The sequence below is a fragment of the Phascolarctos cinereus genome, unplaced genomic scaffold, assembly GCF_003287225.1.
Source record: "Phascolarctos cinereus isolate Bilbo 61053 unplaced genomic scaffold, phaCin_HiC Scaffold_9;HRSCAF=440, whole genome shotgun sequence".
Classification (NCBI taxonomy): Eukaryota; Metazoa; Chordata; class Mammalia; order Diprotodontia; family Phascolarctidae; genus Phascolarctos; species Phascolarctos cinereus.
Genome location: NW_027556402.1, coordinates 99,122,611 through 99,138,519, shown reverse-complemented (window position 1 = coordinate 99,138,519; position 15,909 = coordinate 99,122,611). Strand labels below are relative to the sequence as shown.

At 37.3% G+C, this 15,909-nt stretch overlaps 1 protein-coding gene across 1 annotated transcript in view; it reads right to left on the bottom strand.

The window, feature by feature from the left end:
* Window positions 1–7,505: 7,505 nt before the first annotated feature.
* The window catches only part of PDGFC (platelet derived growth factor C), a 236,160-nt gene continuing 227,756 nt past the window's right edge, over window positions 7,506–15,909 (bottom strand). The window contains exons 5-6 of the mRNA XM_020994096.2: window positions 14,853–15,070; window positions 7,506–9,126 (exon numbers count right to left, since the gene is read on the bottom strand). Coding sequence (XP_020849755.1) covers window positions 9,010–9,126; window positions 14,853–15,070 — 335 coding nt within the window. The 3' untranslated portion in view covers window positions 7,506–9,009. The remainder of the gene's footprint in view (window positions 9,127–14,852; window positions 15,071–15,909) is intronic.

Genomic DNA, 15,909 nt, shown 5'->3' with positions numbered 1-15,909 from the left:
TCAAACTTCTAGAGTTGTTTTATTTGTTTGTTTTGTTTTTTGCTTTTCAAATCATCTTTACACAGCACAAACTTGATGTCCTGACCATTCTGATTGCAGGGCCCTAGACACTTTAACTTATCCATGTCACTTCTAACCTGTGCTCCCCAGAACTAAACACAGTATTCCAAGTATAGTCTGACCAGGGCAGAGTACAGAGGAGCTATAACTTCCTCCTTGCTGTAAGCTTTGTGTCTCAAAATCAGCCCAAATCACATTGTGGTTTTTTTTTTTGTTTGTTTGTTTTTGTTTCTGTTTTTTTTTCCTGTCACATTCACAATACTGACTAGATTGAGCATATGGTCCACTAAAATCTCCAGATCTTTTTTGGTACAATTATTATCTAGGCTTTTTTTTTTTGAGCATGGCTTTCAGATAGTCCAATAATTTTTAAATTATCTCTCCTGGATCTATTTTCCAGGTCAGTTGTTTTTCCAATGAGATATTTCACATTATTTTCTAATTTTTCATTCTTTTGGATTTGTTTTACAGTGTCTTGATTTCTGATAAAGTCACTAGCTTCCAATTGCTCTATTCTAATTTTTAAGGAAGTATTTTCTTCAGTAATCTTTTGGATTCCTTCTCCATTTGGCCAATTTTTCTTTTTAGGGCATTCTTCTCATTGGCTTTTTGGACCTCTTTTGCCATTTGGGTTAGGCTATTTTGAAGGTGTTACTTTCTTCAGTATTTTTTGGGGTCTCCTTTAGCAAGCTGTTGACTTGTTTTTCATGATTTTCTTGCATCACTTTTATTTCTCTTCCCAGTTTTTCCTCTACTTCTCTTACTTGCTTCTCAAAATCCCTTTAGAGCTCTTCCAAGGCCTGGGACTGATTCATGTTTTTCTTGGAGGCTTTGGATGTAGGAGCTTTGACTTTGTTGTCTTCTTCTGGTTGTATGTTTTGATCTTCTTTGTCACCAAAGTAAGATAATAGAGACTGACTCTTTTTGTGCTGCTCATGATCCCAGCCAATCACTTTGTTAAGGTAAATGTCTGCTTCCAATGAGAAGAATGTATTGTCCCAAGCTTCGGGGGGTTGTACAGCTGTTTTCAGAGATACTTGTAGGGACCTGTAAATGTTCAGTTCTTGCAAGGTGGTATGATAAGGGGCGAGGTATTTTCTGGCCTGTGCTCTGGTCTGTTAGTGACCACAAGCACTCCTTTCTGTCCTGGAACTGTGAGGAAGGTTTCCTCTTTACAGCCACTACAAGCTCCACCATGCCAGTGCTCCTCCTCACAACAGGACCTCCGCCCAGAACTGTGACCCAGATCCAAGCACAGGCAAAGCAAGAGATTCCTGCCTCAGCACTGGCAAGGAGATCCCTGCAATTTCCCTCTGATCAGATACTCAATTCCCCCTCAGTCTGTGGACCAGAAGCTCAGGACACAGCCATTGTCCAGGTGCCAGAGCTCTGCGCTCTGGAGCTGGCTCTGACCTAGCTCCTCTCTCAGCACGGCAGAAACAGACTTTTCCCACTGACCTTCTAAGTTCTTTTTGGCGTTTGTGGGTTGAGAGGTCTGGAAGCCGCCACAGCTGCCCTCAATTCAGTCCTCTGAGGCCTGCTCCAGGTTCACTGCTGCCTGCTTGGCCATGCCACACTGCACTCCTCTCACTGCCCAGCACAATATACCTTTCTGATCAACCATCCGGGTTGTCTTGGGCTGGAAATTTGCATCACTCTGTCTTTTTTATGGGTTCTTCTGCTTTAGAATTTGTTTAGAGCCATGTTTTACAGGTATTTGGAGGGGTTTGGTGGTACAATTATTGTCAAACAACACCTCTGCCATATTATACTTGGAAAAATTGAATTTACTTAATCCATATATAAGATTTTCATTTAACTGGATTGAATTCCATATTATTAGATAAAATCTAAAGCTCTTGCTTTCTATGATTTTTATCATCATCACCAACATCAAATATTATTATTATTATTCTGTCTCTCTTTTGGAGTATGTTATCTGCTCCTCTTACATTGTCCACAGTAGATTTGATAAGTATTTTATCTATGCCTTTATCTCTTTCTCTGCATGTTCAATTTAGTAACTTTTTTTAAACATAGTTTTAAATTATTCTTTAGAATTTCAGTATCAACAACAGTATATTAATGTGCCCTTTCCCCCATAGTTCTTTCAACAGTTGTCATCTTCCTTTGTGTTAAATGTTGCCAACACGATAGATGAGGTAGAATACCAGGGTTGTTTTAATTTGCATTTCTTTTAAGTATTAATGACTTGGAACATTTTTTCATAAAACTAAATGGCTTGAAATTCTTCTCTTGAGAACTGCCTGAGCATATCCTTTACCTGTTATAATTTGGACAGCGACTCAAGAAAATTTGAGTCAGTTCTTTATTCATCTTGGAACTGAGACTTTCGTCACAGAAATTCACCGCAAAGATTTATTTCCTAGTCAACGGTTTTCCTTCTAACATTAGCTGCATGGATTTGTTTGTGCAAAGTCTTTTTTTTTTTCAGTTTTAGGTAATAAAAACCATCCACTTTGTTTTCTGTGATCCTTTCAATTCTTTATTATTGGTACTCTGCTCATTCTACCTCTGAGACTTTTGTAATATACTTTCCTGAATCTAGGGTAGATCATGACTATTTTAGAAGGGCGACAAGGATGGCAATATGTGTACAATATTCTATGAGGATTGCCTAAAGGAACTGGTGATATTTAAATTCACAATTTTACCTGGGCTCTGAGGATTGAACTGGCAGCATTGAAAGAAAGTTTCTGAGAAGTAGATTGGGCTTGATATAAGTGGGGGAGGGGAACCTAACATTTAGAGCTACCTAAAAGTAGAAATATTGGTTTCTCTATTAGCAGTCTTCTGTTTATGGCTATATTCTTGCTTCGGTAGGTGTAAAACAAGATGATGCTAGGGTCCTATTTGAATCAGAAATTCTTCAAGTCTGCCTAGGAGCTTCGGCAATCAGGTTCTACTCTGCCAGGACCCTTTCAGGATTACAGCAAGAATTTAACAATTAATTTAACAATTAGTATCAGAAGTCTCCCTTGTGGACCTCAGATGCCAAACCCCAAACTGCCCAGGCCAGGCCTATGGATGACCTGAGCAGTAGCTAAGGGCAGATTCCCAGTGTTGGAATCTTCTGAGTGTTCACCATCATTTGACAATTTGCGATGAGGTTGTGGAATGCTTTCTTAGTATGAAGCATGTTCCCAAGGACCCATTCATCAGCCACTGCTTGAAAACTGCCAGTCCCTTCAGCCCCAGGTGCCCAGAGTTTGGACAGAGCACAGCCTACATATGTCCCCACAGACAAGAGATTTGATCATCCTGTGACCTATGAGGGTAATGGCCCCAATCAATTGAGATGAACAAACTCTCACTCCTACTCCCTTATTTCCATTGACTGTCTACTTCCAGATAGATAAACTTTCTTCTCCTACTACCTCTTCTCACTGTTTAGTGGGCTTAGGGTAGGGAACCTTTGACCTTGAGGCCACATATGGCCCCCTCTAGGTACCCAAGTGTGGACCTTTGTTTTTTTTAATTTTTTAATTTTTCTTTTTCCAAGTATGGCCCTTTGACTGAACCCAAACTTCACAGGATAAATCCCCTTAATAAAATAATTCATTCTGTACAACTTGGATTCAGTCAAAAGGCCACACCCAAGGACCTAGAAAGCCACAGGTTCCCCACGTTATCCCCATTCAGCTCAGTACTAGCCCTCTCCAGTTTCTTAATGTCCATTCTGCCTTCCCATTAACCCTCTGGAATCTCTTTTCTTCATTCTAAATTTCTTTCTTCCAGAATTTCTATCTTTTGTCCCTTGAAGAGATCTGGTTCTCTATGGTTGACAGCTCTAGCTACCTACACCCCTCCCACGTGAGGATTGGGCCCTTTTTTTCTGATACCTTTTCACTGCCTTCTTACCCCCCACTACCACTTCTCAACCTTCCTTATATTACCATTCCTCTGAAATGTCTCTTCGAGACTTAAGAACTCTGATCAATACATTCATTAACCATGATTCCAGAGGCTCTATGATAAACCTGCCTCCTAAGGTATGACAGACTCAAAATGCAGAAATGATAAGCACTGTTTGTTTGGTTGTTGGTTTTTGACATGGACAAAATGGGGATTGCTTTTGTTTGACTATGCATATTTGTTTCAAAGGTTTTGTTTTTCTTTCCTTTTTTCTCCCATTGAGGAAAGACAAGGGGAAATGAGACAAAATATATTAATTGAAAAAATATATAGTTAAAAATCTCTTCTCCTTTGAGGTTCACTTCATCCATTTATATCATCCTATCCAGATCCTCTTAATAAACCAGCTTCCAAAGGGCTCTCTTTTTTCAAGGAAATTGGTATCTGCCTAATAACCATCCTCTCTCTTGCACTTATACATGAAAACTTCAGGAATCCTTAGGTTTTCCTTAAACCTCTGGTCTCTCAGTCCTACCATTTCAGTTTCTATCACCACCACTTCACTTCAGCCATCCACCGGGGTGGTCACTTTTTAGATCTTGCCAACACCCCAAACTACAATACTTCCAAGACTCCAAACTCTAAAACTCTCTGTTCATAAACTTCTATCCTTTCATGTCTATCTTCCTCACACTTATTCATCCACCTGACTAAGAACTTCAGGCTTCTACCTCTGTTTTCCTAGTCCCTTCCCCTCTTTCCTGGACTCACAACCTTGTTTTAATTTTTCTTACCAATTCAGCTCTATGCTGGTTGCCACTTTTGAATACTTCACTTCTTAACCAACCAACATATATGTCATCACCAGGCTCAAGCACGAATCATCTCTATTATCAATCTTCCCTATTCCAACACCTATTAAAGGTAAGTTATACAATCACAGGAAATATTTCCACTGCAAATTCAGGTTATTGGATATCAAGTTGGTTCTCTCTGATGTATGACATTTCAACATTCTTCTGATTGACTCCATATATTGTTCCTTTCAGCAACTTTTCCAGATCTCTCCCATCAAGCCCCTTTAACCACAGATATTCTATCTCAAAAGATGAAATTTATTCTAAGAACTTATTTCCCTCAACCCACACCACAAAAAATCTCCACATTTTACTAATCTTTCCCTCCTTTATTTGATAGAAGAAATGGCCCTTCTCCCTCAAAAGGACAATTCCTCTCATTGTGCCCTTGGTCTGATTTCATCCAATCAGTTTCCCATAGTTAAAAGCCCCACCATCATTCACTCTCATCTTCCCCACCAGTATAAACAGGTCCAAGTCTCCTGGACACTAAAGGAAAACAAACAAAAAATAAAATAAACAATACAAACACATTAAAAAACTAACTTTTTAACTCAATCCTAATTCCCCTCAATGATTGCATTATATCTCATCTGTCTTTCACAGCCAAACTTTTATAATCATCTATATTTCTGCATTGATTAGAATGCCAGGCCTGGAGTTGGGAAGACCTGAGTTCAAATTTGGCCTCAGATAATTATGGTTCACTATTGCTTCTGGTATGAAATGAATATTTCTGAGCCTGGGCCTTAAAATTCACTGCAATGTTGGTTTCAACTTACCTTTCTAGACTTTTTTTTTTCATTCATAGCCTTTCTGATCCAGTTCAGTTAGTCTATTTTGCTCTTTTCAGAACCTGGCATTCTACTTTCCATAATTATATTCACACAATACTTCCCTGAAGTACATAATGTAGACTCCTTCCTCCTCATTTCGACCTTTCAGAATCTTCAACACAGTTCAAGGCTTAATTTAGGTATTCTTTCCCCAAGAAACCTTTGCTAGTTTCTTCCAACCCCAACTTGATGTTTCTCCCCTTGCTCGGTTACTTCATATTTATCTGGATCTGTGTTATTCTCTTATTAGAATAGAAGTTCCTTGAATTCAGGGGTTGTTCCATTTTTTGGTCTTTGTGTCTCTGACATCTAGGAATGTGCCTCGTACTTAGTAGGTTTTTAATGCTTTTGGGGATTTCCTCCTAAATTTCAGGTCTGATCATGTCACTCCTCTCTCCACTCAATAAATTCTGGGGACTCCTTATAATTTCCAGAATCAAATATGAAACTTGCCATTTTGCTTTTAATACTTTGCTCTCCTCTGTGTACTCTGTCTCAGTGACACTGTACTTTCTATTCCTAACACAGAGGCATTTCACTGGCTGTTCCTCATGCCTAGAACATTCTTCCTCCTCAACCTCTTCTTCCTTGCTCCCAGAGTCTCTTTAAAAACTAAGTTGAAATCCCACTTTCTAAAAGAGGCCTCTCTGGGAACTCCCCACTCTTACTGACTTCCCCTCCAAAACTGCCTTCAAATGACACTATACATTTCCCAGGTGTAGATAGTTCTTTGCATATTGTCTCCTTCATAAGAATGTGAGCTCCTTAGGGACAGACTATGATTTTGCCTATCTTTGTATTTCCAGCACTTAGCACAGTACCTGGCATATAATAAAAGCTTAACAGATGTTTGTTTTTTGAGCAAACTGACTGAGCTTAATGGGTCCTTGTTAATATAACCAGAGGTATTACACTATCTTGTATGATATATAACAAAAGTAAACACATTATCCTAGTGTTAGCAATTAACACAGATTAATTATTTGGGGTAGCTTGCCAAAGAGAGCTATAAATGAGAGAAAGCACAAACCAGTTTTAATAATAAAAAAATAGCTCACATTCATGAAGAATTTTACAGTTTACATGGTTATTTTAAAAAGAAGTAAAAAAGGAGCGGGAAAGAGGTGATTCCAGGGAGGTCAGGTCTGTAGGATGAGGCCCGGGATAGCCAAGAGCATCATTTATATAAAGATATGTGATGACAAGATGTGTTGGAGAAAACTTCACCTATTTCACAATTCTGTTTGATACTTATACTACATATGACCTACAAATTTGTAGGACTAAAATCCAGAACCCATGTTTTCAAAGTGCATTGATTATATGGTCTAAAACCATGGATTAGTATTCACAATTTGTCCTAACCACATTTAGTATCTGGAAAATTAAATAAGGAGTCAAAGGTAACATTTTCTCTGGCTACCCACATGGTTTTACAACAAATATCATTACTCTAAATATTTCCAGAAATCATCCTTTCCAGCTTTTAAAATTTGTTCCCATTTCTCATCAGTATCTTCTCTAACAGAAAATCCATTTGAAAGTAACTTTTCAAATAAATAGATGAAACAGCAAAATCCACATTAGGGAGCTTTACCTACTGGATACACTTAATCCTATTTGCCCCAGTTTCCTCATCTAGAAGATGAACTAGAGAAGAAAACAGCAAACCACTCCAGAATGTTTGCCAAGAAAACCCCAAATGGAGTCACAGAAAGCTAGACATGCATGAAAAATGAACAACATCTATTGGATAATGCATGTGAACTATACTTTTTCCTAGACAAATACTGGTTGTGGAATTGTTTTTTTTTAAGTCATTTCAAGACACTTTTCTTTTTCTTATTTTCAAGAGATATATCTTTGCACACACACATATTTCTCCCCAAATTATCCTTGTTCCTTTATTTGGTGATTCATTACATTCTGCAAATCCAAATAGTCACAAAATGAACTAGGTACAATGTTAAGCATTTTACAAGCAAAATATTTTACTGTTTTCTTTTCAATTGCCGAAGGGAGTTGTAAGTGAATTATTTAAACAATATACTGTACAAAAGAAAAGATCCTTGGATTTTATAAAAAGTATATGGAAAAGAGTTTGAAATCTTCCAATGACCACATTGTTCCCAAGATGCCATTTCTGTGAAATAAGAAGATTTGTGCCTAGCATACTTTGTCAGGAAGTTATTGTTTACTTTCCTCATGGAACTTTGCATTCTCTGGTTGTTGAGGGGAAATCAGGGGAGAAGGGACTAAACAGCCCATTTTATTCAGGAAAGGAATAACAATGAAATGGATTTGAACAACTACCTCCAATTAGGTGTTGTTGTTTTCCTTTTTTGCTAACACTTCTATTATGAGAGAAACGAAAAATTTCAGGTTTCATCCACTTTCAAAATTCCACTCTGGACTTGAAAATTCAAGCATCGCAAAGAGATCACATCATAGCACGCTGTTTTTGTCAGAGTGACCATATCTTTGTTCCTCTGGCTATATCATCTCTGGTTTAAAATCTTATCAAGCTAAAAAATAGTTGATCTAGTTTGTAATAAAAAAGAATATTAAATACCTTTGGTAAAAATAGATATATTTAACAAGATTAGAAAAGCAAATAGTTATACTGTCAAAAAGAGTATAAAAATGTACACAATAAAACAAATAAACCACTCAAAGGTCATAGTAAGGATAAGGCCACTGTTCTTCTTAAAGTTTGTCTCTTCCAAATCATGTGCTGTCCAATCTGCTCTTCCAAATGGCAGGAAGTTTAGTAATCAGTAGGGAAAAATCCAGTCTTTTCTACCAGCATCAAACAAATTAAGTTTAATCCATAATAGGAAAGTTCCTTTAAAGACCAAGTTTTTAAAACCTAGAACATTCTGATTTAGATAGCTGAGGAAGAAAAAAAAATATATATATATATATATATATTTTCCAGATGTTGTGACCTTTAGGCCAGGCATGTGGAGTTCTAGATTTAAGGCAGCCAGCAGGGTCAGGTCTTCATACATGCACATAGGTGTTCTATTCTAATTTTAACACATGTAATGCCAAGACAACTTAAATATAAGACAGAGATAGCTCAGTAGATACATAGTATCTATGTAACTAGCTAGCTACCTACAGTATTTAAATTTCCCAATGATTGGTGGCATTTTCCTGTCCTTTGATTGGGTCTTCTCGAAACAGAGCTGTTGTACAACTCACGGTCGCTGTTTGGTGTCTTTCCTTGAAAACACATTTTAAGTCCTGAAGATGGAAGGTTCCCAAAGCAAACAACTGAGATTAGAGATGGAGAGAATGCACAAGCCCCATTAACAGAATCAGCCATTGATTGAATGTGCTCTGGGGGGAAAAAAAAGGCAGCACATTTCATTATATTATCCTTCCGTGTTCCCTTTACACACACAGTCACACTCTTCATGATGTTCCAGGAGCACGTCTGTCAATGATTTATGCAGTCCCCTTACACCAATCCTTGGCTTCAACTGAAGTACCTAAAAGAAGACAATTTAAAATAAATCACCAAGCATAATAGCTATGAGCAAGGTCAAGCTTCATTTATTCAACCAATATCAATCAATAAACATGTATTAACTACCTACTATGTGCTGTGCAAGGTGCTACTTATTATTAACCTTTTTTGGCTTTAACATCAAGGCTTCTACAAATCTCATTGAGATATACAGCAGATGTCAGTTTCAGTAAAGCTTAGTTTCATTGCAACTATATGTGATTTTGAAAGAGTTAGTATGTTATCTGATTTAAAGGATTTAGTAATGAAAATGGTATTATTTGCTGTAGGAAATTGAATTTGCCAACAATGATAGTTTGATAATAACACCATCTCTATCACACAAAATAATATGGACTTTTAGTTACTCTGCGTGTATATGAGTGTGTGTGTGTGTGTGTGTGTGTGTGTGTGTGTGTGTGTGTATGTGAGAGAGAGAGAGAGAGAGAGAGAGAGAGAGAGAGAGAGAGAGAAAGAGAGACAGAGAGGAGGTACTGGTGGTAGAATTATTATAACAAATTATGGAAAAAGGAGTTTAAGGTTTAATTTCTTCACTTTTAACTCCATAATAGCAAGAACTATAAAAATGGGCTGGTCATTTTAGTCCAGTAGTAATTTATTAATAATAATAATAGCAATAACACAACAACAATATTTTACCTAGTGTTTTCAATCCATTCATTTTAAATGTTTTAGGTCACAGGGATGGAGAACCTGTGACCTCAAGGCCACATGTGGCCTTCTAGGTCCTTGGATGCAGCCTTTTGACTAAGTCCAAGTTTTACACAACAAATCCTTTTATCAAGGGGATTTGTTTTGTGAAGTTTGGACTAAGTCAAAGGGCCACACTTGAGGACCTAGAGGGCCACATGTGACCTCGAGGCCGCAGGTTCCCCACCCCTGGTTTAGGATATCAACTGAGTTAGCAGGAAGCACATCTTGTTCGTGTTCTGTACAGATTTTCACACTCTGGGACAACTCCATAAATATGAAAAGTAAGATTGCTTCACTGTTCCCCTGGGTGTCCAGATATGAGAACTATAACAGCAGCTTCCAAAAGCTACTGTTTCTGGAAACTTGCACCATCACAGAACAGCACATGCTTCATCTTGTGACACTTTGCATTTGAGGGCTAAATCTGAGGCAAATTCAGAGAAAGGGTGCCTCATGAAGAGCCTGTGTCCAGTTTATGGCCTGGAGCAAAGCCAGCCCCAGTCTGAGGTTTTGAAATGGACAAACAGACATTATTTCTCACTTCCAGTTTCCAATCAGAGCCAGAAGTAGAAATGCTCATAAGGTTAAGCAAGTCCCAACTTCAATGAGAACTTATTTTTGCATGCCAGAGTTTCTTATATTGGCTCTTAAAGTTAAATTCAAGTTCTGAGTTATAAGCATCCCTAGATACTAATAATTTGTATAAACAAACTGAAGCCAACCCTACTCATAGCCTGGAATTTATTGAGTGGCTTTTATTTTGATCACAAAATAGAATCACCCTTAAAATTACCATTAGAGGTTAAAGCACTATGCTTCAGTTCAGTTATAAAGGAAATATCCTGTGGTGGGAAAAACAGTGGAATAGATATTCAGACACCAGAGCTGTTATCTAGTCTTATTTTCACCAGGGACTACTAGCAGGCCTAAAATGTCTTTAATCTGATCCTTCCAAGCTAAATGCATCCTATAAACCCCTGCCACAAAACAAGCTACCCAAACCTCCTGAAGGACTACTTCAGAAAGGTATAATATCAATGTAGTCTTCAGCCTACCCCTCCCTACACCAAGGGCCCAAACCACTAACTCTGCCTTATCTATTAACAGAAGAGGGATACCTCCCCAAAACTCCTGGCTGGTTTATGCGATAATCTTCAACAAACTCCATACTTTCAAAGGGTCACAGAGATATACAATCATAGGTATAAAGGTAGAGAGGACTCAGAATCCATCTAGTTTAACCTCCTAATGATGATTAACTAAGGAGGAAACTAAGGCTGAGTAGATTAAGTGACCTGCCCAAGGTCACACTGAGTACTAAGTAACAGAAATGAGATTAGAAATAAGGTCCTTTCACTCTGGAATCAGGGCTCCTTCCAAGGTACTACTTTCCAAATGCAATCCCATCACTTCATCCTTGAATCCCAGATTCCTTGATCTCCACTATCTAAAGCAAAAACCCATTTTAGGTGAAAACACTTGTTTTCTTCCCCATACTTTTTTCAAACATCTCAGTCCTACTCATTCAGAATTCCTACATCCTTCTACCACCCCCCTTCTATTGTAACCCTTCTCTCTCCTCAACAAATCTTGACCCTTTCCTTCTATATCCCTCCCACCTCCTAGAACTAATGAAAATATGACTCTCATGAAAACTACATATTCTTCACCACTTTTTATAGCTCTGGCTATTTATTTTTTCAGGTACTCCAACTCACAAGGCTGGGAAAAAGTGTCAGTGTATTTTCTGGTTTCTGATGCCACTTTTAAACACTTGGGTGAAGTGATTTCTTCCTCTTCAAGTTCTCCTAGAACATTTTGAACAATCTTTCATTTGCCCCATTGCATTCTTTCTAAACTATATGCTACTTATTTGTGTATGTTCCATATGCCTTCTATTAGATTGTAGGGTTCTTGAAGGCAGGGAAACATCGTTTTCCATCTTAGTATTACCAATCCCTAACTCATATAATAACTAATAAAAATGTATTTAATTAGGTAGGATTATGATTGAATTATATAACCCAGATGCATGTATATAAAAAGGAAGGAAATAAGCACTTATATAGTGTCTAATATACGCCAGGCATAATGCTAATTTACAAATATTATCTCATTTGATCCTTACATAAACCTGTAAGTTAAGTGCTATTATAATCCCCTTTTTACAGTTGAGGAAACCAAGGCAGACAAAGGTTAAATGACTTGCCCAGGGTCACATAGCTAGTATCTGAGGATAGATTTGAACTTGGGTCTTCCTGATTTCAGGCCAAGTGTTCCAAACACTGTATATATCTTCTTGCCTTATTGAGCAAAATGAACTTTAAATGCATAGAAGAGATCAAAAGAAAGTAGGCATTTATGTCCTTATGTTAAAAAGTCAAACTTGTATTTTAAATGCTGGTGTATGTGCCTCATTCTTTTACTAGATTGTATGATCCTTGAGGGTAAGGATTTTTATTTTTTTTCCAGCTTTTGTATACCCAGACTTATCACAGTGTTTTACACATACCAAATGCTTAAGAAATTTGTTGAACTGAATAAATAATAACTAGCATTTATATAGCTCTTTAATGTTTACAAAGTGCTTTACATATGTTGGTTTATTTGATCCTCTAGAGAACCCTAGGAGATAGGTGCTATCTTCATTTTTACACATGAGGAAACTGAGGCAGGCAGAAGTGAAGTGACTTGCTCAGGTGAACATTCCTAGTAAGTGTCTGAAGGAGAATTTGTACTCACTTCTTTTGGACTTTGAATCTAATACTTTATCCACCGCACAACCTAACTGCCTAAATAAATGAGAACTCTCATTATTAAGACTGAGAGGGTCTTATAATTGAAATATGGCAGGGTAAGATTGTATATTGCTTTACAAATTAGAAAGTTCTATGAAAGTAGAGGTTAAGTTGTATTCTGATAGGAAGAAATCCACAAAATCAAGGATGGAAGGATGAAAGAGAGTATTTTGGTAAGGATAAAAGCAGAGTAAGCAGAAGTTCTTCTGGTCAAGCCACTTACTACATGGCTTGATTGAGAATATTGTCCAAAATGTCTTAATAAAAAAAATGAAAGGCCTTAGGCAATATGGGGGGCTCCTACTGGTGAGAAATCAACTAGGAGTCCAATTCTGATGTAGCCAAGAAAAATGACTACTCAACTTTTCAATTCAATGAAAGTAGAGAAAACCATGACACAGTGATATTCTGGATTCAACTCTGACCAAAATGGAAGAATTTGCTATTGTTAGGAATGGGAAGTAATCCTGTACAGAAAATAAACATGTTATCTTGTAAGTCAATATAGTGAGAAATGGGACTGTTGGGACTAATAGTGATCATACCATTGCATACAATACAACTGCAGATTTAAATGTACCTTCCCATGCTTACTCTCTCTTGATTCACATAACAACCCATTGTTACAGAGACAATAATTCCTGCCTGCCTCTATGTATTTTACAACTCTGTAAGACTGGTATCATTTTATTAATGATGAAGCTGAGACTCAGAGAATCAACTTGGATTAAGGTCACAAATCTAGCAACCGACTCTTATTCCAGCACTTTCTCCACTGTACCGCACAGGTTATGTAAAAAAAAAAAGTTTTATCTTCTTCCAGTAGGATGGATTAGGATTAAAAGGAAAAAAAAAGATTTTAACAGATATATTGATTCAACAAAGGAGTATATTGCCTTGTGGGATCATGAGCTCTGTCCCTGAGTCTCTAACAAGAGACTGGGGGACTTTTTATCAGGTAAAGAGACCATTCTATGCCTCATTTCTTGCTTAGCCTTAATCCCTAAATGGGCATTGCCTCAGTCAAACTGAGACCTGTTAAAGGCCAAGGTTTCCCACTGCATCCAGGGCCAGCTCCAGCTTTCCTATCTATATCTCACCACTGGACCCAGAAGGCTCCAGAAGACAAAGTGAGGCTGTTGACTTTGCACAGCCCTCTCTCACTTCAATCCGATTCACTTGCATGTCATGCTTCACCTCCCTGATGTCATGCTTGTCTCAGAGAATACAGGGCAAACAACAACAGCCAACAACGGTATCAACAATATGTCTATGTGTATGTGTATGTGCATATTACATACAGATGTATATATGTGTATATATCTTAATCTGTGGCTATGTACAATGATATATCTATATTTCTATGACTATCTATACAGCTATATTTATTTCTATGGCTAGGTCCCAATTAGTGTAGCTCTGTGGGCAGCTAGATCACACACTGGATAGAGCACCAGGTCTGGAACAAGGAAGACGTGAATTCAAATCCAGAGTAAAATACTTACTAGCTCAGGGACCCTGATCAAGTCACTTAACCTTTGTCTACCTCATTTTTCTTAGCTGTAAAATGATGATGATAATAATAGCACCCATCTCCCAAAGTGGTTATCTTGATCCGGTAGGGCATTAAGATTAAAGGACTTAGCACAGTACCTGCCACAAAGTGCTATATAAATGTTAGCTAGTAGTAATAACGCTGGAACCAACTGCCATATTTTTCATAATTATAACTTTACATAGTACAAATTCAAATACATGGGGCCACTCCATGGAATGCATTATTCACTTTAATTAAGACCTAACTCTATTCTTTTTTTAATGTGCTAATAAGTTGGAAAGATTTTCAAGATTACTGAGAGTAATTTTCATTGGAGGCTTCGGGGTATGGGGAAATCTCACTGATTATCCAAAATGTACTTTAATATTAGGAAATGGAAGAATGTGGAGTCACTAAGGGACCTTCATAAAACACACATACACAAACAAAAAAAATAAACTTTCCTGATTTTAAAAGAGTGAAAGCAACTAATGCTTCTATGTATTACATTTTAATCCTGTTTCTTCTTCCCAAAATGGAACTTACAGAATGAATTTTAGAATACAATAGTTATTCTAATTTGTGTTTTACTGTATTGTTGTTTTCTAGAACACACAAAATACTTCAAAAGAAAAGTTGAAAAGACAGTTGTGAACCCACCTCATGGTATTTTTTAGTGACTTTGCTTGGGATGCACTGACATTCATTACAATTGTGTTGACAGCAGGCACAATTTCCACCACAGCGTTTCACCAGGAGGCAGCCAGGCCAGAATATGGTATCAGTTCTCTTGAGTTCCTCCCTTAGGGACACTGAGAAGTTTCGAGGAGTGCAGCTGTACAGCCTTACCTCCTCTTTTAGGAGGTTCAGATCCACCACTGGAGGGTATAAAAAAAACCAAAAACACATAAATATATAAATGTTCATGCTTTGATTCTGAGTAGGCTACACTAGTTTCCTTTCATCAGAAAGCTACTTATTTCATGAACAATATCTCTAACAAAGTCCCTTCTTATTGTAGCTTTATTTCAAGGCTCTATGGTTTGCAAGTAAGACTTTCAGTCCATTTCACCATTAACAAAGCTTCATTATAACTGAGTAACCAATGAAGAGATACCATTGTGCAATATGAAAAGGAGAGCCAACAAAACATTTGAGAGCTATAAATAGGAATCTTTATAGAGAAAAAGAGGGTTACACCTTTTAACCCCACTGAAATAGAGACCAGGAAACCTTGGGGCAAGGGCAGACTTATGTAAAATGATAAATGCTTCGATAAAAAAAAAAAACAGAACCAAAAAAAACAAAAAAACCCACTGTAACCTTTAAAGTGGATTATTGACATGTCTGTAATTAATGAAAAACTTATGGAAATTAAGCAAAAGGAAATTTTGAAGAACTTTTCAGGAAATGCTAGCTATAGAACATAAAGGAAATAGGGAAAATGATTTCAAGACAGTTGAGGAATTTGAGAGGAAAAAGCGATACAGACTAGAACTTAATAAAGAACACTGCTCCTGACAGAATAACTGACATTCCTAAAATTTGAATCCAACTTTTTCAGACCTCTACCCTTTTTCTTCTTTCATGGACAAAAGGAATGCCTAATTGATTACCATTGTTTTTATTCTTTTAGTCAGTTGGTTAATGAGATTGTGCTTTATTCCATAAAAGAATGAAGACCAAACAAAATAGCCTTTCATCACTGTCAGTAAAT